At 43.6% G+C, this 18,637-nt stretch overlaps 1 protein-coding gene and 1 long non-coding RNA gene across 6 annotated transcripts in view; one reads left to right on the forward strand and one right to left on the reverse strand.

Moving 5' to 3' along the window:
• The window catches only part of POU2F1 (POU class 2 homeobox 1), a 187,918-nt gene extending 184,925 nt beyond the window's left edge, over nt 1–2,993 (reverse strand). For 3 of the 5 annotated variants that reach the window (XR_007411938.1, XR_003129217.3, XM_025430481.3), the window contains exon 1: nt 2,876–2,993. Coding sequence is in view for 1 of the 5 variants with exons in the window: in XM_025430481.3 (XP_025286266.1) it covers nt 2,876–2,936 (61 nt within the window). In the remaining 4 variants the exon portion in view is untranslated. The remainder of the gene's footprint in view (nt 1–2,875) is intronic. The other 2 variants (XM_025430484.3, XM_035719385.2) reach the window with 2 other exon arrangements.
• The window catches only part of LOC112648695 (uncharacterized), a 71,988-nt gene that overhangs the window by 13,828 nt on the left and 39,523 nt on the right, over nt 1–18,637 (forward strand). Inside the window, exon 2 of the long non-coding RNA XR_003129218.3 lies at nt 18,431–18,534. This is a non-coding gene — a long non-coding RNA (uncharacterized LOC112648695). The remainder of the gene's footprint in view (nt 1–18,430; nt 18,535–18,637) is intronic.

Genomic DNA, 18,637 nt, shown 5'->3' on the forward strand with positions numbered 1-18,637 from the left:
TTTAAGGCATGAAATCATATTACTGCTTTTTGTCCATTCGACCTCATGCTTCAGGTCTCTGAAGCAGTCATTCACCTGAACATTCACATGAAAGCTACAGACTTTTTTCCCTGCTGCATTCGGGGCCTGCCTAGTGGAGGTGAAAAAGAAAAAATGATAAGAACTGGTCATTGGAAATTGGCTTGCTTTTAGCCCATCAAATCTACAATTTTGTTAGAAATTAAACTGAAGACTAATGTCTCCCAAAATATGTACCTAGCAACTGACCATAAAGTGCCTTATATTTTCAAAGGTTTAACACATCAATGCTAAATAACACTTCTCTGGTACTTTACTAATAGGGGTAAAAAAAAAAAAAACCACCAATGAGAAGCAACGCTGTTTTTAAAAAAACAAAAAAACAAAAAAACACTAAAACTATGTAAAATAAAAAAGAAAGAAAACTTTAACAAGGGAAAGACCAAAAATGAAAATTACTGTTTCTTCTGAATTACGGAAGTTAGCCTGACTTTCACAGACCAACTGTCCTAATTCTACATAAAACATAAAATCAATTCTGACAACTTAAAGAGGGGTGGGTGTGCTGGGAGAAGAATAAGTTACAAGATCAGGGTAGACACAATGCCTATGTTTATTATTCTACTATGTTCACTCATTTAACCATGACACAAATACTTAAAACATAACCCCATTTCTGTTTTTAGGAGTGCTACCATTAAAATAAGCAAACCTTAACAGGGATAGCACAAAATTAATATCAGCCATCTTTTAAATTAGAATGAAGAAGTTGAAAAGGAAATGCAGCACTGAGACATTCTGAAAGTGCTGTTAATTGGAACTTCTAAAACATTTAGTTATTCTACAACTCCTAGAAAAAAACTATGGGTTTTACAAATACTGCAGACCTTTTACAAAGCCTGAAAGTGTTTAACTTGGAGGTAGAAGCCAAGGGGCAGGGGAGAACTATCACCAAAGTAAAGTGATTTATTTGTATGAAATCAAAATAGGTTTCAGTCGCCTCTGAAAATGAGAAGATTTTCTTTCCTTAGGCCTAATATTACTGCAAACTGTAAGAAAGTCTTTTTAAGAGAAAACAAAACACGACAGAGTTGAAGCCTAGCTAGGAGCTGCTTTACTGCTGGTTAAGGCCCCAGGAGGGTTTGTTTTGCCCGCGGAGGACGGGTATGTGTATGGAAGTTGGTAGGGGAAAGTCATTTTGGTTATTAGTAAATAAATCAAGCGGCAGAGAATGAGGCCTAGGCAACTGCTAGAGGAGCCAAGGCCTAGCTCTCCCCCTGCTCTTCCCAGCACAGCCTGGGTTTGATCTCAGAGCCCCGTGGATTGCCAAGGAAAAAAAAAAAAAAGAATCATATCGAACCACAAAAGCACATGGGGCGAATGTAAAATATAAACACGGCGTTGGGCTGTGAGTGGCTGTTATTAAAGGTCTGAATTACTAAACATGAGAGGCGGGGAAAGCCAGGCGGCCATTTCAATAATATAAACCTCCCCGAATTAGACATTATTCAAATGAGAGAGGTTCGGCTAAGCCGAGAGTAGAGAGGACCGAGCACCCAGCAAGAAACCGACACCACAGGACCGGGGAGGGGGATCCCCGCCCCTACCTAACTCCCCACAGGAGAGGGGAAATCTAGAATATTATCAACTTGTCAGGCCAGCCGGTGCTCGGGCAGGGGCAGGAGGGCAGCCCTCTCTACATCCAAGTTCCTGAGAGGCCTCCGGGTGCTTCTGGGGCCTGAGAGCCAGAGGCCCCCGAGGGCCCCCGGCCCGGTCCGCCCGGGTTGGGCGCGGGGGCGGGGGCGCGGGAAGGGGCGCGGGGGCGGGGGGGAACGGAGATCAGACCACGCCAGACACCTCCAGCCAACTCCCCAGGGAAAGCACGACCCACGGGGACCGCTGACCGACGGTCCGGAACACATGGGGCTGCCCCGGAGGGCATCCCCCTCCGAGGGGAACTTTCCACGAGGGCCGCCTTCCCAGCCCGTCCGCCCCGGAGGGGGCGAAGCGGACCCCTGCGCGGGCTCCCCACCCCCGCCGCCCCGAGGCCACCTCACAGCGCCCACGACCGCTTGCCCCTACCCACCTAGGGCGCAGGCCCGGTTCAGGTCAGGCCGCCACACGGGGGACAAGCGGGGCGCGGCCGAGGTGCCCGGGGCCGTGACCCCCGGGCTCAGCCCCGCTCGGACCCCCGTGCGGCGGCGGGGCGCGGGCAGAACGCTCTCCCCGGGCGCACCCCCGGGCCGAGCCCCCCCCCGCCCGGGCCCTCTCCCGGGGGGGACGCGGGTGGCTGTCCGGCCGCCGGGGTCCGCTCCGGCCCCGCCGCCTCCCCGGCATTGTGCTCGCCGCCACCTCCATCCCCCTCCACGCCCCCCCCACCCCGCGCCCGCCCGGCCCGGGTCGCCCGCCCGCGCCCCGCCGGCCCAGCGGCTATGAATATGTAAAATGTCTTTATTGTCCTCTCCCTGTGCCCCGGCCCCGCGGCCCCGCCGAGGACCCGCTCGGGTTCGGGCACGGCGGCGAAGAGGCGGCGGCGGCTGGCGGAGGAGGAGGGCCGGTGCCGGCGGGCGGGCGGGCGAGCGGCGGCGGCGGCGGCGGCGGGGTGGGCCGGGGGCAGGAGGAGGGCGGTGGATCGCAGCCCCCTTTGCCCCTTGTCTTCCCCCTCCGCCTGGCCGCTCCGAGCCTCTTTTCCCCTCCGTTCGGCGCCCGGCGGGGGCTCCGTGCTCCCCGGCCCCCCATCTCCCCGCCGTTAATTATAATAATCCTGAGTACTAATAAATTATGCTAAGTCGCGGGGGGGGCAGCGGGAGCCGGGGTTGAGTATGAATATGAATATGTAAAATGCTGTAATGATTACCTGCTGCTGCTGCCGCCGCGGCTGAACTCTCATCTTGACTCGCTGCTCCTCCGTCCGCCATTTTGAATATTTTAACCAAAATCGCCCGGTCGATAAACCCTCCCTCGCTCCGGCTCCCCTCCCCCCTCCCGCCCTCCGTGCCTCCTCCCTCCTCTCCGCCCCCTCCCGCTCCTTCCTCTCCCCGGGCTCGCGCCAGGGGGCGCGCGAGGCCGTCCCCTAGGAGGAGCCCCACCCCTTCGGGCGCTCTGCGCACGCGCCTCCGGGTCGCCGTGGCTCTCCAGTAGCTAAAGCGCCCTCAACCTGCCAGTCACCCCTTTGCTGCACTTTCCCCCCGCCCCCCCGCCCCTCTCGGCTCTGCACATGCGCAACGCTTTCCACGCGCCTGAGATGCAGGCGGCGCATGCGTTACCTCTCCTGGGCTCCTTCTTGAAGCGTAACCTGTGTAGCACGTTGAGCATTCGTCCCTTCTTACTATGCCCCCTCTCCTCCCGCCCCACTGCCCTCCCAGCCTCACTCCGGCGTTCCCCAATGGACAGTGGCATTTTGAAAGAAGGGCGGGGGGCACGGCGGCCCAGAGCGTGGAAACGCGTGGAGTACCCGCGGGCAGGACCAGCCCCGGCGTCCCCTCCGCTGCGCGCTTTTTAAGGCTTTCCGCGCGGTTGAACCTCTGACAACAAAGGAGGGGCAGCTCCCCTGCTAGGTAATTTCCGGCCCGGTGGGCAGGTAGGGGCGGAAACGCCCGCCGCGGGGAGCCGGGCTGGAGGCACCTGCTGAGCTCTGCGCGGGCGTCCCGCTTTAAATTTGAATCCTAACGAGTCCCCGCCCCCAGCTCCGCGAATGCTGGAGACCCGGCCGGGCGAGCGCGCGGGGGAGGGTCTCGTGCTGGTTCTAATTAGCCTCCCATCCCTTCTGCTCTACTTGTTTGTAACCCCCGGTCGCTTCTGGGGCGCCGGACGCTCCAGTGGCCCGTGCCTGCCCCTGCCCCTGCCCCTGCCCCTGCCCCTGCCCCTGCCCCTGCCCTTGGCGGGGTTTTCCTGCGCCCCGATCGCCGCTCGCCCGACCGGAGCGCGTAGCCGGCGCCCTGGGCCGTGGGAAGCCGTTCTCCCCTGACTTTGGCTTGGGAACATACTTAAAACCTAGCCGTAAACTGGAAACTGATGACCTTAAAAAAAAAAAAAAATCTCGAAATCAGCGGTAGCCTCATCCAGAATGTCACTGTTTCTCAGAGCAAAGAAGATAGCAGGCGTTTTGTGTTGTAAATCTCTTTTATTTCAGTCATGTTCTAAGATTTATCTTTAAAGGTAAATTTCCCTGGACAAGACCCAGGTCAATGATTTTACGAATTCTTTTTTAAAAAAGCCCTAAGATTTTTCCAGTTTGGGTTTTTGTTTGTTTGTTTGTTTGTTTTTGTTTTTGGTCTTTGTTTTTGAGGCTGAATAGAAAAGCATCTCTCCTAAGTGAAGTTAGAAAAAAAGAAATTCAGGAGGCCCCTGGGCGGCTCAGTGGGTTGAGTCTGTGATTCTTGATTTCAGCGTCCTGAGTTCAAGCCCCACCTTTGGTGTAGAGCTTAGTTGTTTTGTTTGTTTGTTTGTTTGTTTGTTTGTTTGTTTGTTTGTTTAATAAAAAAGAAATTCAATCCTAGATTGTCTTGAGAGAAATGACTGTAAAGTTTAAATGGAGTAGAATTGCCGATTCCACATAAAAGAAAAACGGATCTCTAAGAGAGCGGTTATTCTAACGGCTAAAGTTTTAATCACGGGTCTTAGCCTCCTCATTGAATTCCTTACACTGTGCGAGTACAGATGAAGCTATTGTCAGTGACAGCCAATGAATTTGGGGTGGGATTGATTTATTCATGGTAATTAAGCCGTAGGGTGTGTGCTTGACTGTGCAAACCAAATAATTGGGCCACCATATAATCTAATTATTTCAAGCCACGCCAACCAACACACAGTTAAGGAAATGCAAATTTCAATGGTGTTACAATTAATCCGGAAATAAGTTATATTCACCGGCATTACCATAGGGGAAGTCTCAAAATCTTCAACCTATTTGAAGCAAAGTTAATTACAGGTCCCTGCTCTGAGGGCAAGGAAATACCTCCAAGAAAAAGAACCTAAATACTTAAATTCCTGTCTTCTATCTTGATCTTTGTTTTGCTCTTTAGTTTAAAAAAGCAAATTAATATGACTCTCAGAAAGTAATTGAAGCCTGTGCATGTGCTATTCATTCTGTATCTCATTTCCATAAAAAGAAATTTTCATAGAATGAATTTTTATTTAAGGAAGAATAGCTCTGTGAGGAAAAAAAACAGTTTAAAATAGTCTATATCAATAATTCATTTTTCTCCTAATGAAAACGTTTATGCCTGGGCATAGTAGGTATTCATAAATATTTGCTGAATAAAAATAATGAATAATACCGTTATATATGTTAAGATTATTTTTTAAAAAATGATTAAGTCATTTATTCAACAAATATTTATCAACATCTGCATTCTGCCATCAACTTTACTAAGTGATAAAAATAAAAAATGTAGAAAACACTGCTTTGACCTCAGCAAACTCTGCGTAACAATTATTTTTTTTAATCCTCACAACTCTGGGAGGTAGAAACTGTTAATCCCAATTTTCCAGGATGAGGAAATTGAGACACAGAGATGTTACATTTACATTACTTGCCTTTATTGGGGTTTTCCAGAGAAACAAAACCAATGGAGTATATATATATATATATATATATATATATATATATATATATATGAATGACTTTCATTATGCAGTTGACACTTGAACAAGGCAGGGTTTAGGATTGCTGACCCTCCCAAGCAAGTGAAAGTTCAAGTATAGCTTTTAATTCCTCAAAAACTTAACTGCTAACAGCCTACTGTTGACTGGGGAAGCCTTACCAATAACATAAGTAGTCAAACAGTGAATTAACACTATTTTGTGTATTATATGTATTATAAATAAATATACCACATTTTGTGTGTTATTTGTATGTTATATATATTGTGTTACTGAATTCTTACAATAAAGTAAGCTAGAGAAAAAATGCTATTAAAATCAAAAGGAAAAGAAAATACATTTACAGTACTCTATGATAAAAAAAATTCATGTATAAGTAGACCTGCGCACTTCAAACCCATGTTGTTCAAGGACCAACTGTATATATGAAAGAGATTTGTTATAAGGAATTTGCTTATACAGTTTTGGAGGTTGAGAAGTCACTTTATGTTCCTTCTACCATTATCCCATACCCTTAATATCCATCCTCACACGTGTTCCCCAGATTTCTGTCTGTATAAATTAGAAAACTCATGCAGTTCTTTTGGAATGTAGCGTCTCTCCTCACAAGTCAGATGATGAGGAGCTCAGGTCTCATGGTAATTTGGTGGCTATGATTAAGCATTCAGTCTCTCCTAAGGTCTAGCAGCAGGCCAAGAGCTATTTTTCAAAAGGAGAATAGTTATCCATAGAGGATGTTCTAAAATCCTAAGAGTCTGAGCTGCAGGTCACCTGTTGAGACCTGCCAGAGACTCCTAGTAGCTTCCTTACCTGCCACTGACACTTCAAGCACCATTGGATCTGCTGGATCATATGGCGGAAATGGCAGAGCAGCTTGCACAGCACTCTGGACATATTACAGAGTCTTCTCATTCAGCAGCTTTTTGAGTCACTTGGAAAATAGGTTGGAATAATACACTCCAATGGAATATGTTGCCTCCAAAATCCAAAGAGTTCCACTCAGCATTGTGCCTCTTTTTTGACTGTAAGAGAGGCCAAATGTAACAACTTATCCATTACCTTAGAAGGGATATGTTGACATGCCCCACACTACTGGATTCCCCCCAAATTTCACTGAGATAGAAGGCCCCTCAATTTGTGCCAGATTTATTTCCAATGTCTTACCAATAAGCCTACAGTGGGTACTGCTTCTTGCTCACCATGTCCAATCAGCATGGTATCATCAGTGTAATGGATTAGTGTGACAACCTGTGGAAGGGAAAGGAGATCAAGATTCCCATGAATTAAATTAGAACATAGAGCTGGAAAGTTGATATACCTCTGAGGTGGGACAGGAAAGGTAGAATGCTGGCCTTGCCAGCTGAAAGCAAACTGCTTTTGGTGGTTCTTATTGACAGGGATAAAGAAAAAAGCATGCCAGCCCAATAGCTGCATATCAGTTTCCAGGATATGTGTTAATTTGCTCAAACAACAAAACCACATCTGGTATAGCAGCTGCAAGTACAACCACCACTAATTCAGTTTAACAATAATCCACTATCATTCTCTAAGATCCACCTGTCTTCTGTACAAACCACATAGGAGAGTTAAATGGGGATGTGGTGGGAACGACCACCCCTACATCTTTCAAATCCTTTTTTTTTTTTTTTTAATTTTATTTATTTATGATAGTCACAGAGAGAGACAGAGAGAGAGAGGCAGAGACATAGGCAGAGGGAGAAGCAGGCTCCATGCAGGGAGCCTGACATGGGATTCGATCCCGGGTCTCCAGGATCGTGCCCTGGGCCAAAGGCAGGCGCTAAACCGCTGCGCCACCCAGGGATCCCCATCTTTCAAATCCTTGATGGTGGCACTAATCTCTGCAATCCCTCCAATATGCAGTGTTGCTTTTAGTGTATTATTTTCCTAAATACAAGTAGATCTAGTGGCTTCCATATGGCCTTTCCTGCTATAATAGTCTCACTCCACAGGTCAGGGAACCAACGTGGGGATCCTACCAGTTGCTTCGATTTTTCAGGACGGGGAAAACTGAGGCATAGAGATGTGAAGTAACTTGCCTAATGCCACACCACTATTGAAAAGTATACAGGCCAGGAGCTTACTCTTCATGGTACCAGTCTGCTACTTGCTTTGAATCAGGCAAAATCCTGGAGGTTCATATATTTCAATGTGGGAAGAGAACATATTAATGGTTAGGTCCTTGTATGTAATCTCATCATAATAAAAACATAGACATGGGTGAAAACTTACATTCACACAAAAACATACATAAATAGCAGCTCTGTTACAACTGTCAAAAACTAGAAACAATCCAAATGTCCTTCTGCAGGTGAATGAATAAACAAACAGGGATACCTGCATGCTGTGGAATACTATTCAGCAATAAAAAGGGATGAACTACCAACACACCAACTTCAACAAATCTCAAAGGCATTGTGCTGAGTGAAAGAAGGCAGTCCCAAAAGGAATCCTACTATCTGATTCCATTTGTACGACATTCTTGAAATCCCAAAACTATGGTGATGGAAAACAGATGAGTGGTTCCCAGGAGATAATGGCGGGAGAAGGTGCAACTGTAAGGGATAGGCATGTGAGAGGATTTTTGGGGTAATGGAATTGTTCTGTATCCTGATTGGGCTGGTGGGAATAAAAATCTATACATATGGTTTTATTCATATGTATACACACACACACAGGTATAGAAGCAGTCAACGGTATGATAGTAAGTCGGCCTAGGTATTCCTGTTACCAGGTGTTCCTTTATTAACAGTAGAAATATGCAAATGGGAAGGTGTCAGTATGTCTTGCTAAAGGGAACCACGTAAGCCTTTGCAGCAGGGTCACCCCGTTCCTTCCTCTTTCTCCCTTTTTCTCATCTGGAACATAGATGCCAAGACTAAAATTCGAGCAGATCTTTTGGGCTGTGGGGTGATGTTCTCAAGAGATCAGTCCATGTGAGGAGCAAGAAGCAAATCCGATCTTCTCCATGGGCTGAAGAGAAGCCTGGGCCTGAGCGTGGCATTGCCTTCCTTCACCTGAACTTAACTCTGGGTGCTGCTATGTTAGTTTTGTTAGACTGAAGAATCCAGACTCTGGAGGATGTATTCTAATGACTGTAATTACCGTAGGTAACTAAATTAAAAATGGTCATTTTTTATAAATATCTCCAACATTTTGCCCATTCATAAACATTATCATTCTAATAGAGCAAATTAATGTGTTTAGTGACTGGTAGTGCATTTCGTAACTAATTAATCTTACAGCAGAGGCTTCCAAGCCATGTTTCGTGAAGCCCTTAAGGCCGGCCTTAAGGTAGGATGAAAACCAACCTTCTACCTCTTCTTTATTCAGGAGGTATATATATACACCTGGAGCTTACATATATATATATAAGCTTAGCAATAGTAACTTTTAAAAGTTTTCAAAATAAAATGATCCATGGCTATTGTATATGAAGCATCAGGAGCTTAATCTCCTTTTCCTCCACATCTTACTTCATAACCAGGAGTTTTTCCAAGGAAGATTTTTGATCTTGCCTTAGATACTTCCATGGTCCTCTACCTTGAACAGGTGGAGAGGGCTTCTAGTAAGTGAATGAATATATTCTGATCACATATATTAATATTCATAAAAGGATGTCAAACCTACTGGCTGTAGCTGACTGCTGCAATTTATGTTTCTACTCTTAATGTATAACGTGGAGTATTTGTACTCCTCAGAGAATGTACACTGAAGTTTTTAACAAGTCAATATTTATCAAAAAGCTCAATATCATTGATGGAAAACTATCTGATGGATACATAGCCCATTTTCCTCCCCTGGTTCAGGGTCAGCAAATTCATGACCCTATTCTTCCTACCATCCCTTCTCAAGCCTCTGGCCAACTTCTTTAATCCATAGCCCTTTCTTATGCTGAGCCTAGACTCCCTCAAACATGATTCTGTCCAACCAGTGCTTCAGGCAGTCATTGGCATCTCATCAGTACTGGCATGCAGGATGAAATCCATTTGTAATTCCAACCCTGGATACTCTTAAAAGCTAAACTGTCACAAAGCTGTGCACTTGAAATACATCATTTTGTCCCCTTGTAGGCTTCTTTCCTAGAATTATGCTTTGGACTTATGTCATCAGCCTACATTAAAATCATAAGAAAAAAAAAACCTCTGAGAAATGTATCATATTTACTGTAGGAGTGTTTTTGGAGTGTCTATCTTCTTTCTGGGTATTCTTTCTTAATATCTGAAGGGCAGAGTTTTAAGACATTTGCCCAAATTCATACAGTAAGGGACAGAGCTAAGAACTGAACCAAAGATTGCCTGATCTCTTACCTTCTCTGCCTTTCCTCTCTAAGGCCCCCACATTTGCTCCCTGCCTTGCCGGCCATCTGCCTCCCCATTCTGACATTTGGCCTACGTCTAGACATTCAGCCCTGGGCTTTGTTTCCATGAGGTTTTTTTGGTGCTTACTTTTTCCTGCATTCATTGATTCCATATCTGCCCTTCCTGTTTTCTCCTGCCTCTTCCTATCCCTTCTCATAAGCTTTTCTAGATAAACTCTTCCTGCATTTACTCATCAACTCATTATAGTCTGACATCTGCTCCAATCATTTTCCTGAAATTACTTTATTGGAAGTCACTGATGACCTCCTAACTGCCAGATCTGATAACATCTTCACTCCTCATCCTGCTCCATCTCTCCACAATTTGACAATGGTGATTGTTCCTCCCTTCTTAAAACCATCTTTCTAACTCTGGCCTGTGACAAATTGCTCTCCAATTTCTCCCCTTAGCTATCTTGACCGTGTCTTGGTTTTCCTCATTGGATCCTCATTTTCTCCCCATCTAATATAGGTACTCTCCAAGGATTTACCCTCATCCCTCTCCTCATTGCTGCAAGCCTCATGTCATTATCTATCCCCACAATTTCAGCTGTTATCCCTCTGAAGACAACCCCCAAATCTACACCTTCATGCTGCTTTCCCCTCCAACATCAGACTATGTTTGTTACATTTGTCTCTTTCACTAGAGTATAAACTATTCCAGGGGTGGTCCATCTTGTCCTCATTTTTTTTATATCTTTTTTATGCTTAAAGTAACAGCTCAGGGGCTGGACATAGTCTATGTTTAACCATTTTTTTTCATACTTCTCTCTGTATTTTAGTGACCATTCAATGGTGTATGAGAAGCCTTTATTCTCTCATAAGTATTCTTCAGGTACCTACCAGGTGCTTGGCATTGCTCTAGGCAAAATATTTCTTTTTGATTTTTGGAACATCTTGAGATGAGTGCACATTTAATTCAACCTTTTTATCTTTCAAGTCTGTATCTATAACTATATTTGATCTATCTTAAGATGCACATTTTTTCACATTTTAGTATCTTTGAAATCAAGATGCATCTTACAAAGAATGTGCAGGAAAACATTGCATCATAGTTTAATTGGCAGCATTTTTTAATGGTACATAAAATAATGGTCTATCTTACAATCGGTAGCATTTTAAATTCCATGAAATATGGTTTTTACATGAATTTTTATGGTTTAGATATTTCATTCTGATATGTTTTATCATCCAAGAAATATTTAATTATTCTGAGTATATACTAGACTTTTTAAGGCAGGACAAGAAATGTTTTGAAGGGATTTTCAATGATACGGGTTAAAACAAGAGGAAAAAGATTTCCACGGCCATAGAAGTTTCACACATACAAGCATTTCCTCTGCTGTAAATATACAGCAATGACAGATAAAATGCAAAGACGGATAACCAAAAATAAATGGGCTCAAAAGCAGTTATCATTTCTAGGAATCAAGAAGAGCACAAAACACAAACCATGAGTGAGTCTGTTGCAGTGGGCCTATTAGAGTATAGGCCCAGAGGCAGGCAATGGTGCCTGAAGTATTATTAGTGCCACAAAGAGGACAAACCAGAACACACACACACACACACACACACACACACACACACCTTTTGTATCTGTAGGGCTTTGTTATAATTTTATCTTACATAAATCATCTTGATTATCTTACAAAAATGACAACTTAAAAATATAGCATTTTATGATACAGAGAATTCCCATGTTCGCCCCATTCCCCACTTCTCCTCCTCTTTAGGAAACCATTTATATTTGCTGCTTATCCTTATCCATCTCTTCTTGCAACTATATAAATTCTTATTTTTCTCCTTTTCTTTCACAAAAGAGAGTGGTTCCATCTATATTGTTCTGTACCCTGCTTTTTTCACGTACCTGTATATTAAGAAGATCGTATCATGGAGATTTTACTCATTTTTTTTATAGCTGCGTGTACTTCATGGTGTGTGTGAACTGGTTTACTCAACCAGTCCTCCTCTCTTGCTGGACAAGCTATATACAAAGTTTCCTGCTACTCACAATATCAAAGTGAGCAACCTTCTTCCTGAGTCATTTCATACTCCCACACACCTTTGTGAATGGAGGCTGAATAGAATTGCTTCCTGACTGCTGCCTGAGGCTATGGCTTTTTAGGAAGTTGAGGATCTGCCAAGTAGGAAGACCAAGACAGCCTTACAACCGGGAAGTGAATGGATCTGCTCCCTGGAATTCTCTAATATTGCTGGAACCCTAACCACCACCAGAAGACCCAGAATAGACTAGAGACCTGGCAGGTAGGGTGACAATAATCACAAAACTATTAAACAGCAAAAGAGAGAGAAAGGAGAAAAACTTCAAAAAATATGTACACATGTATGTGTACAGATATATGTATTTCAAAAGCAAAATATATGTATGTACATGTTAATATATATTACATATAAAATTGGGTCTGTACTTCAGAACTAGACCAGGATCAATTCCCAATGGTTCAAAGATTTAAATGTAAAAAAATAAAAATAAAAATTCCAGAAGAAAACATGAATGAAATCCTTTATAAAAAGCTATTAAACGGGGATCCTGGGATCCCTGGGTGGCGCAGCGGTTTAGCACCTGCCTTTGGCCCAGGATCCTGGAGACCTGGGCCTGCAGCCCAGGGTGTGATCCTGGAGACCCGGGATCGAATCCCACGTCGGGCTCCCGGTGCATGGAGCCTGCTTCTCCCTCTCCCTGTGTCTCTGCCTCTCTCTCTCTCTCTCTGACTATCATAAATAAATAAAAATTTAAAAAAAAATCTTTAAAAAAAAAAACGGGGATCCCTGGGTGGCTCAGCGGTTTAGTGCCTGACTTGGACCCAGGGCATGATCCTGGGGTCCTGGGATCGAGTCCCACATCGGGCTCCCTGCATGGAGTCTGCTTCCACCTCTGCCTGTATCTCTGCCTCTCTATCTCTCAGTCTGTCTCTCATGAATAAATAAATAAAATATTTTTTAAAAGCTATTAAGCAATATTAATATCATAAAAAATGGAATTTAAGGCAAAGGAATAAAAATACATGTTAAGGCTAATCCATCAAGAAGCTATAACAAAAAAAAAAAAAAAAGAAGCTACAACAGGGGCACCTGGGTGGCTCAGTGGTTGAGCATCTGCCTTTGGCTGAAGTTGTGACTAGGGGTCCTGGGTTGGAGCCCTGCATCGGGCTCCCTGCATGGAGCCTGCTTCTCCCTCTGCTTGTGTCTCTGCCTCTCTCTGTGGGTTTCTCATGAATAAATAAATAAAAATATCTTCAAAATACAAATTTAAAAAATTATGAATTTGTATGCAACTAACAACCTATCTTGAAATGTATAAAATAAAAACTAAATTACAAAGACTGACAAGATCATAAGCATAGAAGACTTCAATGAAAAAGGTGTTTCTCCCAATTATTGCTTAACCAGAAATGTAAAGTATGATGCCCATTCCCATCTTGTTACAATCAAGTGAGTCGGAACCCTGGCAAGACCGAGCCCAAACTGCAGACCATTAATATTTAGCTGTGTCTGGACATATCTAGCAGTGTGAAATGGATCAATAGACAACTGTTTACTTAAAGGTCTAAAGAAACTTCTTCTTCTTCTTTTTTTTTTTTTCTAAAGAAACTTCTGAGAGAAAAACTATCCTAAACGATTCTGGTACTGACAGCCTGACCATACATCCAAGTCCATCTTGATCTTTCAAGGGTAAAGGCAACTATGCTTTGGTTAAACTCAGATTGAACTCCTGGCTCAGACTCCCATGAGCACTCATCTATGGCTTCCTGTGGAGAGGTAGCTCTGGAAGCAGAGGTGATACTCAAAATATTTAGCACCCAGTTTGGTTTGAGCATTGACCAAACAGAACAGACAAGCAACCCATCTGAGTAGATGCCAGCTGCACCCCATGCCTTCCCAGGGCATACTTGATGAATTTCAGCCCTTTCTATAAAGATTATTCTATGAAACTTGCTCTAGGACATGGAGACACAAGGAGCTCTGGTACTCCTCTGGTCAAGGTTAATGCAGGGGAGAGAGAGAACTCCAACCAACTCTGGCAAATCAAAAACTGCAGTGCTGGAAAGGAGACTAAGTAAACGAAAGGGTATAAAATGGGAGATGCCATGGGTAACTGATCAGACGTTTTTCTTTTTTTTTTTTTTTTAAGATTTATTTATTTTTTTATTCAGAGAGAGAGAGAGAGGCAGAGACAGGCAGAGGGAGAAGCAGGCTCCATGCAGGAAGCCCGACGTAGGACTCAATCCTGGGTCTCCAGGATCACACCCTGGGCTGCAGGCAGCGCTAAACCGCTGTGCCACCGGGGCTGCCCTGAGACACATTTCTTAAAAGATTTTACCTATTTATTATTTATTTGAAAGAAGGGGAGAGAGCACAAGGATGGGGAGGGGTAGAGAAAGAGGAGAAGGCGGCTCCCCGCTGAGTGGGGAGCCTGAACCCAGGACCCCAGGACCCCAGGATCACGACTTGAGCCACCCAGCCTGATGTATTGAAGGAGAAAAGATAGTGAGAAGGTTAGGTGAGTTCTGACATCAGTCAGACCTGAGATCCATCCCATTCTGCCTCTCCCCCTTACTGTTTCACCTCAGGCAAGAATGCCCTGGAGATCACAGTGCTCTCTAGTGTTGCTGTCATTGCAGGTGGTGGTAGGAGCATGGGACATACCTACAGGTTCCCAGAAATACCCTCGGAGACCAGACCTGCATGGCTTGGCAGGGCAAGAGCCAGTGACACACAAGAGCCACACAAGTCAGCATCTTGAGTGTAAGCAGGAATAGGGAGAGAGCAAACTGGGATTTTTTGGGGCTATTTCTCTTTTATTTTACTTCAGTTTCATAGGTATCATTGCCGGATATAAAAACTACAATTCCTCCCCTCAAGAAAATTTTAGGTTATTCACCAGTGTAGGTTAAGTACACACTTTGTAGTATGCGTAGATCAGTCAGTCTCAAAGTAGACACATCTGACTGCTAACTCAAATGGGGACAAGGAGTGATTCAGAGCCAGTGGGAGGAAGGGGAGGGAGGAGACAACCACTGGCTTCCTGGTTGGGTGGCCGGAAGCCCCTACAAAGATAATACATAGAAGAGGTGAGGACCAGTACACCAATGGTGTAGACTACAGTTTCCCAACAGAGGGGATGTAGGGTGGAGGAAAGGGCTAAATGTACACTATCTCATTGAAACATTATCCATCCTTGTGAAGGAAAGATCATTTCCATTGCTCAGAGGAACTAAGGTTGAGAGAAATTTAGTAATTTGCCCAGTCACATAGGCATTGAGATTTGAACCCAGGAGCACCTTACATAGGCTTTCCTTATTAAGCCAGGCTTCCCCAACTCAGGAGAGAGAAAAACCTAGTATTTCTCATTTCCAGATAGTTCTGATTGCTATTTACTTTCTCATCTATTTCATATTATGATAATGTTTTCCTGGAATTGGATGATATAATACTAGAAATTGAAGATGTTTATTCGCTACAAAGATTACATATGCAGGCTTCCTGTCATAATCAAGGGAAGTTGCTCACATCATTTATGATTTCCAGTCTTCTCTGTATATGATAATGCTTATTTAAAAAAAAATCTGTTTTTACTAAGCCTGCTGATCTTCAAAAGAGAAACAGGCAGAGGCAGGACAGTGATATACCCTTTCGATATTTATCAAGTCTGGAGTCTATCTTAAATTAGTTTGCTGGGAAGCACTGCATGTGATGAATGGTATAGTATTTAAATGATGCCGTGGATGTTCTCCCTTGTAATAAAGCAAATTACTCTAATAAAACTATTTTGTTTCATTTCTTCATACAAAATTCATGTTTGAATTTCATCTAGGTCCTAAAATTTTAAATTTCCATAACAAGTTCTATGCATTATTAAATTTTATACACCACTGCATTATGCTTTTGAAACTGATTGTACAATCTAATTAATTCTGAATATTAACTACAATTTCCATAAAATGAATAGGATAATGTTACTCAGGGTAAGATGGTGGGCTATTGTCGTCTGTTACCATCTCCCCAGGATCTCAATTATATGGAAGTCCCTTATCCGGTAACTTCAATTTGGGGCAACATAGCCAAGAGCAAAAGTTAAATCAAAATGCCTCCAAATAGACCAAATAACTATCTTAAATACTTGCCCTCCATTCCTAGGCAAACCTTTCCAACAGTGTGTCAGAAGGCAGTTGTTTTTTTGTTTTTTGTTTTTTTGTTTTTTGCTTTTTTTAAGAGAGACTGTTTATAAGAGTCATGTGACTTCTAGATCCAAAGCAGATTAAATATTAAATTAAAAGGATGATGAGGTTAAAGTAGATTCCTAGAAACTGTCTCCTCAAGAGATGCAAGAAGAGTCTATGGACAGTGGATAACCATGCAAGTGGAAATAACTATCAGAGTGGACACAGGAACCCAGAGAGCAGAGCAGATCAGCCCAATTTATCTTAGGAGAGCAGAGCCCTGCATATGTCAGAGCCTGAGGGCCTTGCAATATCATGGTACAAAAAGTAATCCGTGCTCATGATGACTTGGAGATATCAAGGAATGGTTAAATTCATCCTTTTATTCTGTTTAAGAAAGTATCAAAGTGTAGTGTATTTTGGCATCTTTCCATCAGAAAGATTAAAATAGTGTAATCTTAGGGGACTATTTCAATCGTTTGGAAAATTGACTTACTTAGAATATCACATTTCCTAATAATATAAAATAAGTGAGGGTCTTATTATACAACATAAGTTGAATCTTCTTTTCTCTGTTTTAAAAAAAACAGATCACACAAATCACACTGATATCATACACCCCAGATGTCTCAAGACCCTACTGGACTGTGGGTACAAACGAAGTCAAATTATCATTGATTATTCCAAAGCTCCTGTTCACAGCACCAATCCCCATCACTGCAGAACATCAGCACACCCTGTGGGAGTTGTCCTTTCGTGTGCCTCTGCTCAGAGCCACCCTGCCGTCCCTACCAGGCAGGAGAAGGTGGCCTCCCAGGGCTGCCACCAGCCCCTGGGCCTACTGTGCTGGGTGTTTGGCTTACACGGAGACAGGACATCTCACTCCACCATTGTTTTCTATTCTTTTCTTTTCTAAAAATTTTATTTATTTATTCATGAGAGACACAGAGAGAGAGGCAGTGACATAGGCAGAGGGAGAAGCAGGCTCCATGCAGGAAGCCCAATGTGGCACTTGATCCCAGGACCTCAGATCACACCCTGAGCCAGAGATAAATGCTCAACCACTGAGCCACCCAGGCGTCCCTTCTACCACTGTTTTCAAATTTGTCGCCTGGCCCAGAAGCATCACTGCTCATGCCTCAAATCCCACCAAGTACTTTAAGAAAACTGTTTCTTTGGTTTCGGACTATCCTTTCTCTCCCTTGAGTTCAGCCCAGGAACAGGCACCATTCTTAATTCACTTTGCCCTCTTTTCTCTAGGTATTTACCCCAAACCTCCCTTTCAAATGCCTCTCTCCAACAAACATAGCAAGGAACACAGATTTTGGGGCTGCCAGCTACGGGCCCAGCAGCTCTACTCAACAACCACCAGCTGGGCCTGGGGCTCAGCTAGAGTATCATGCCCCATAACGTGGTTGGAATTCTTTTTTTTTTTTCATGGTTGGAATTCTTAAATTCTTTTCTTTTTTAAAAAAGATTTATTTATTTATTTGAGAGGGTGAGAGAGAAGGAGAGAGAGGGAGGGAGAGAGCAAGCATGAAGAGTGGGAGGGGCAGAAGAAGAAAGAGAGAAAATCTTCAAGCAGACTCCACCTGATCATGGAGCCTGTTGTGGGGCTCCATCCCAGGATCCTGAGATCGTGACCTGAGCCAAAATCAAGAGTCAGCTGCCCAACCGACTGAGCCACCAAAGTGTGCCTGAAACTCTTAAATTCCTTTTTAAAAAAGCCACTATATGGAGTCATAACATTTAAAAAAAATTTTTAGTAATCATGGAAACTCTCCCTTAAAACCCAATCTTGCACAGAAACTCAGCTCCTTTGCCCCTGGCCCCCTGTTCTGAGAACTGCCACATTTCTTCAGCCTATACCGTGGCATCTTGAGGCTGAAGACAATATCAGTAAAATCTGACTGTGCCTCTTCCCCCATTATTATCTCATGAGAGAGCAGTGGTTTCTCACTGTGGTATTAATTTGCATCTCCCTCAGGATTTACAGAGCTGAATAACTTCTAGTATGTTTGTTAGCTATTTTGTGAAATGCCTTTTCCAAGTTTTTGTTCATTTTTGTATTGTATTGTCTTATTGATTTGTAGGAGTGCATTATATACTAACCCATTGTTGGCTAGAGGTATGGTAAATATCTCCTCCCATTTCAATACTTGCCCTTTCACTCTCTCAGTGATGTATTTTGATGAGCAGAAATTCTTAGTTTTAATGCAGTCCACTTTGTCGATATTTTCACTTATAGGTTATTAGGGTGACCAACGATTCGAAAATGTCTGGAAATAACACAATCCAAATAATCCGTTGCCCAGATATGAGATATCAACGCTAAAAGAAGGACAGTCCCAGGTAAGCCACAGTGGTTGGTCACTCTAGGCTAGGTGGTTCTTATTGTTGTTTGAAGGGACAGGGCCTGTCGTGTCACAAATATATTTTCCAATGTTATCTTCTA

Source organism: Canis lupus, chromosome 7 (genome assembly GCF_003254725.2).
Source record: "Canis lupus dingo isolate Sandy chromosome 7, ASM325472v2, whole genome shotgun sequence".
Lineage (NCBI taxonomy): Eukaryota > Metazoa > Chordata > Mammalia > Carnivora > Canidae > Canis > Canis lupus.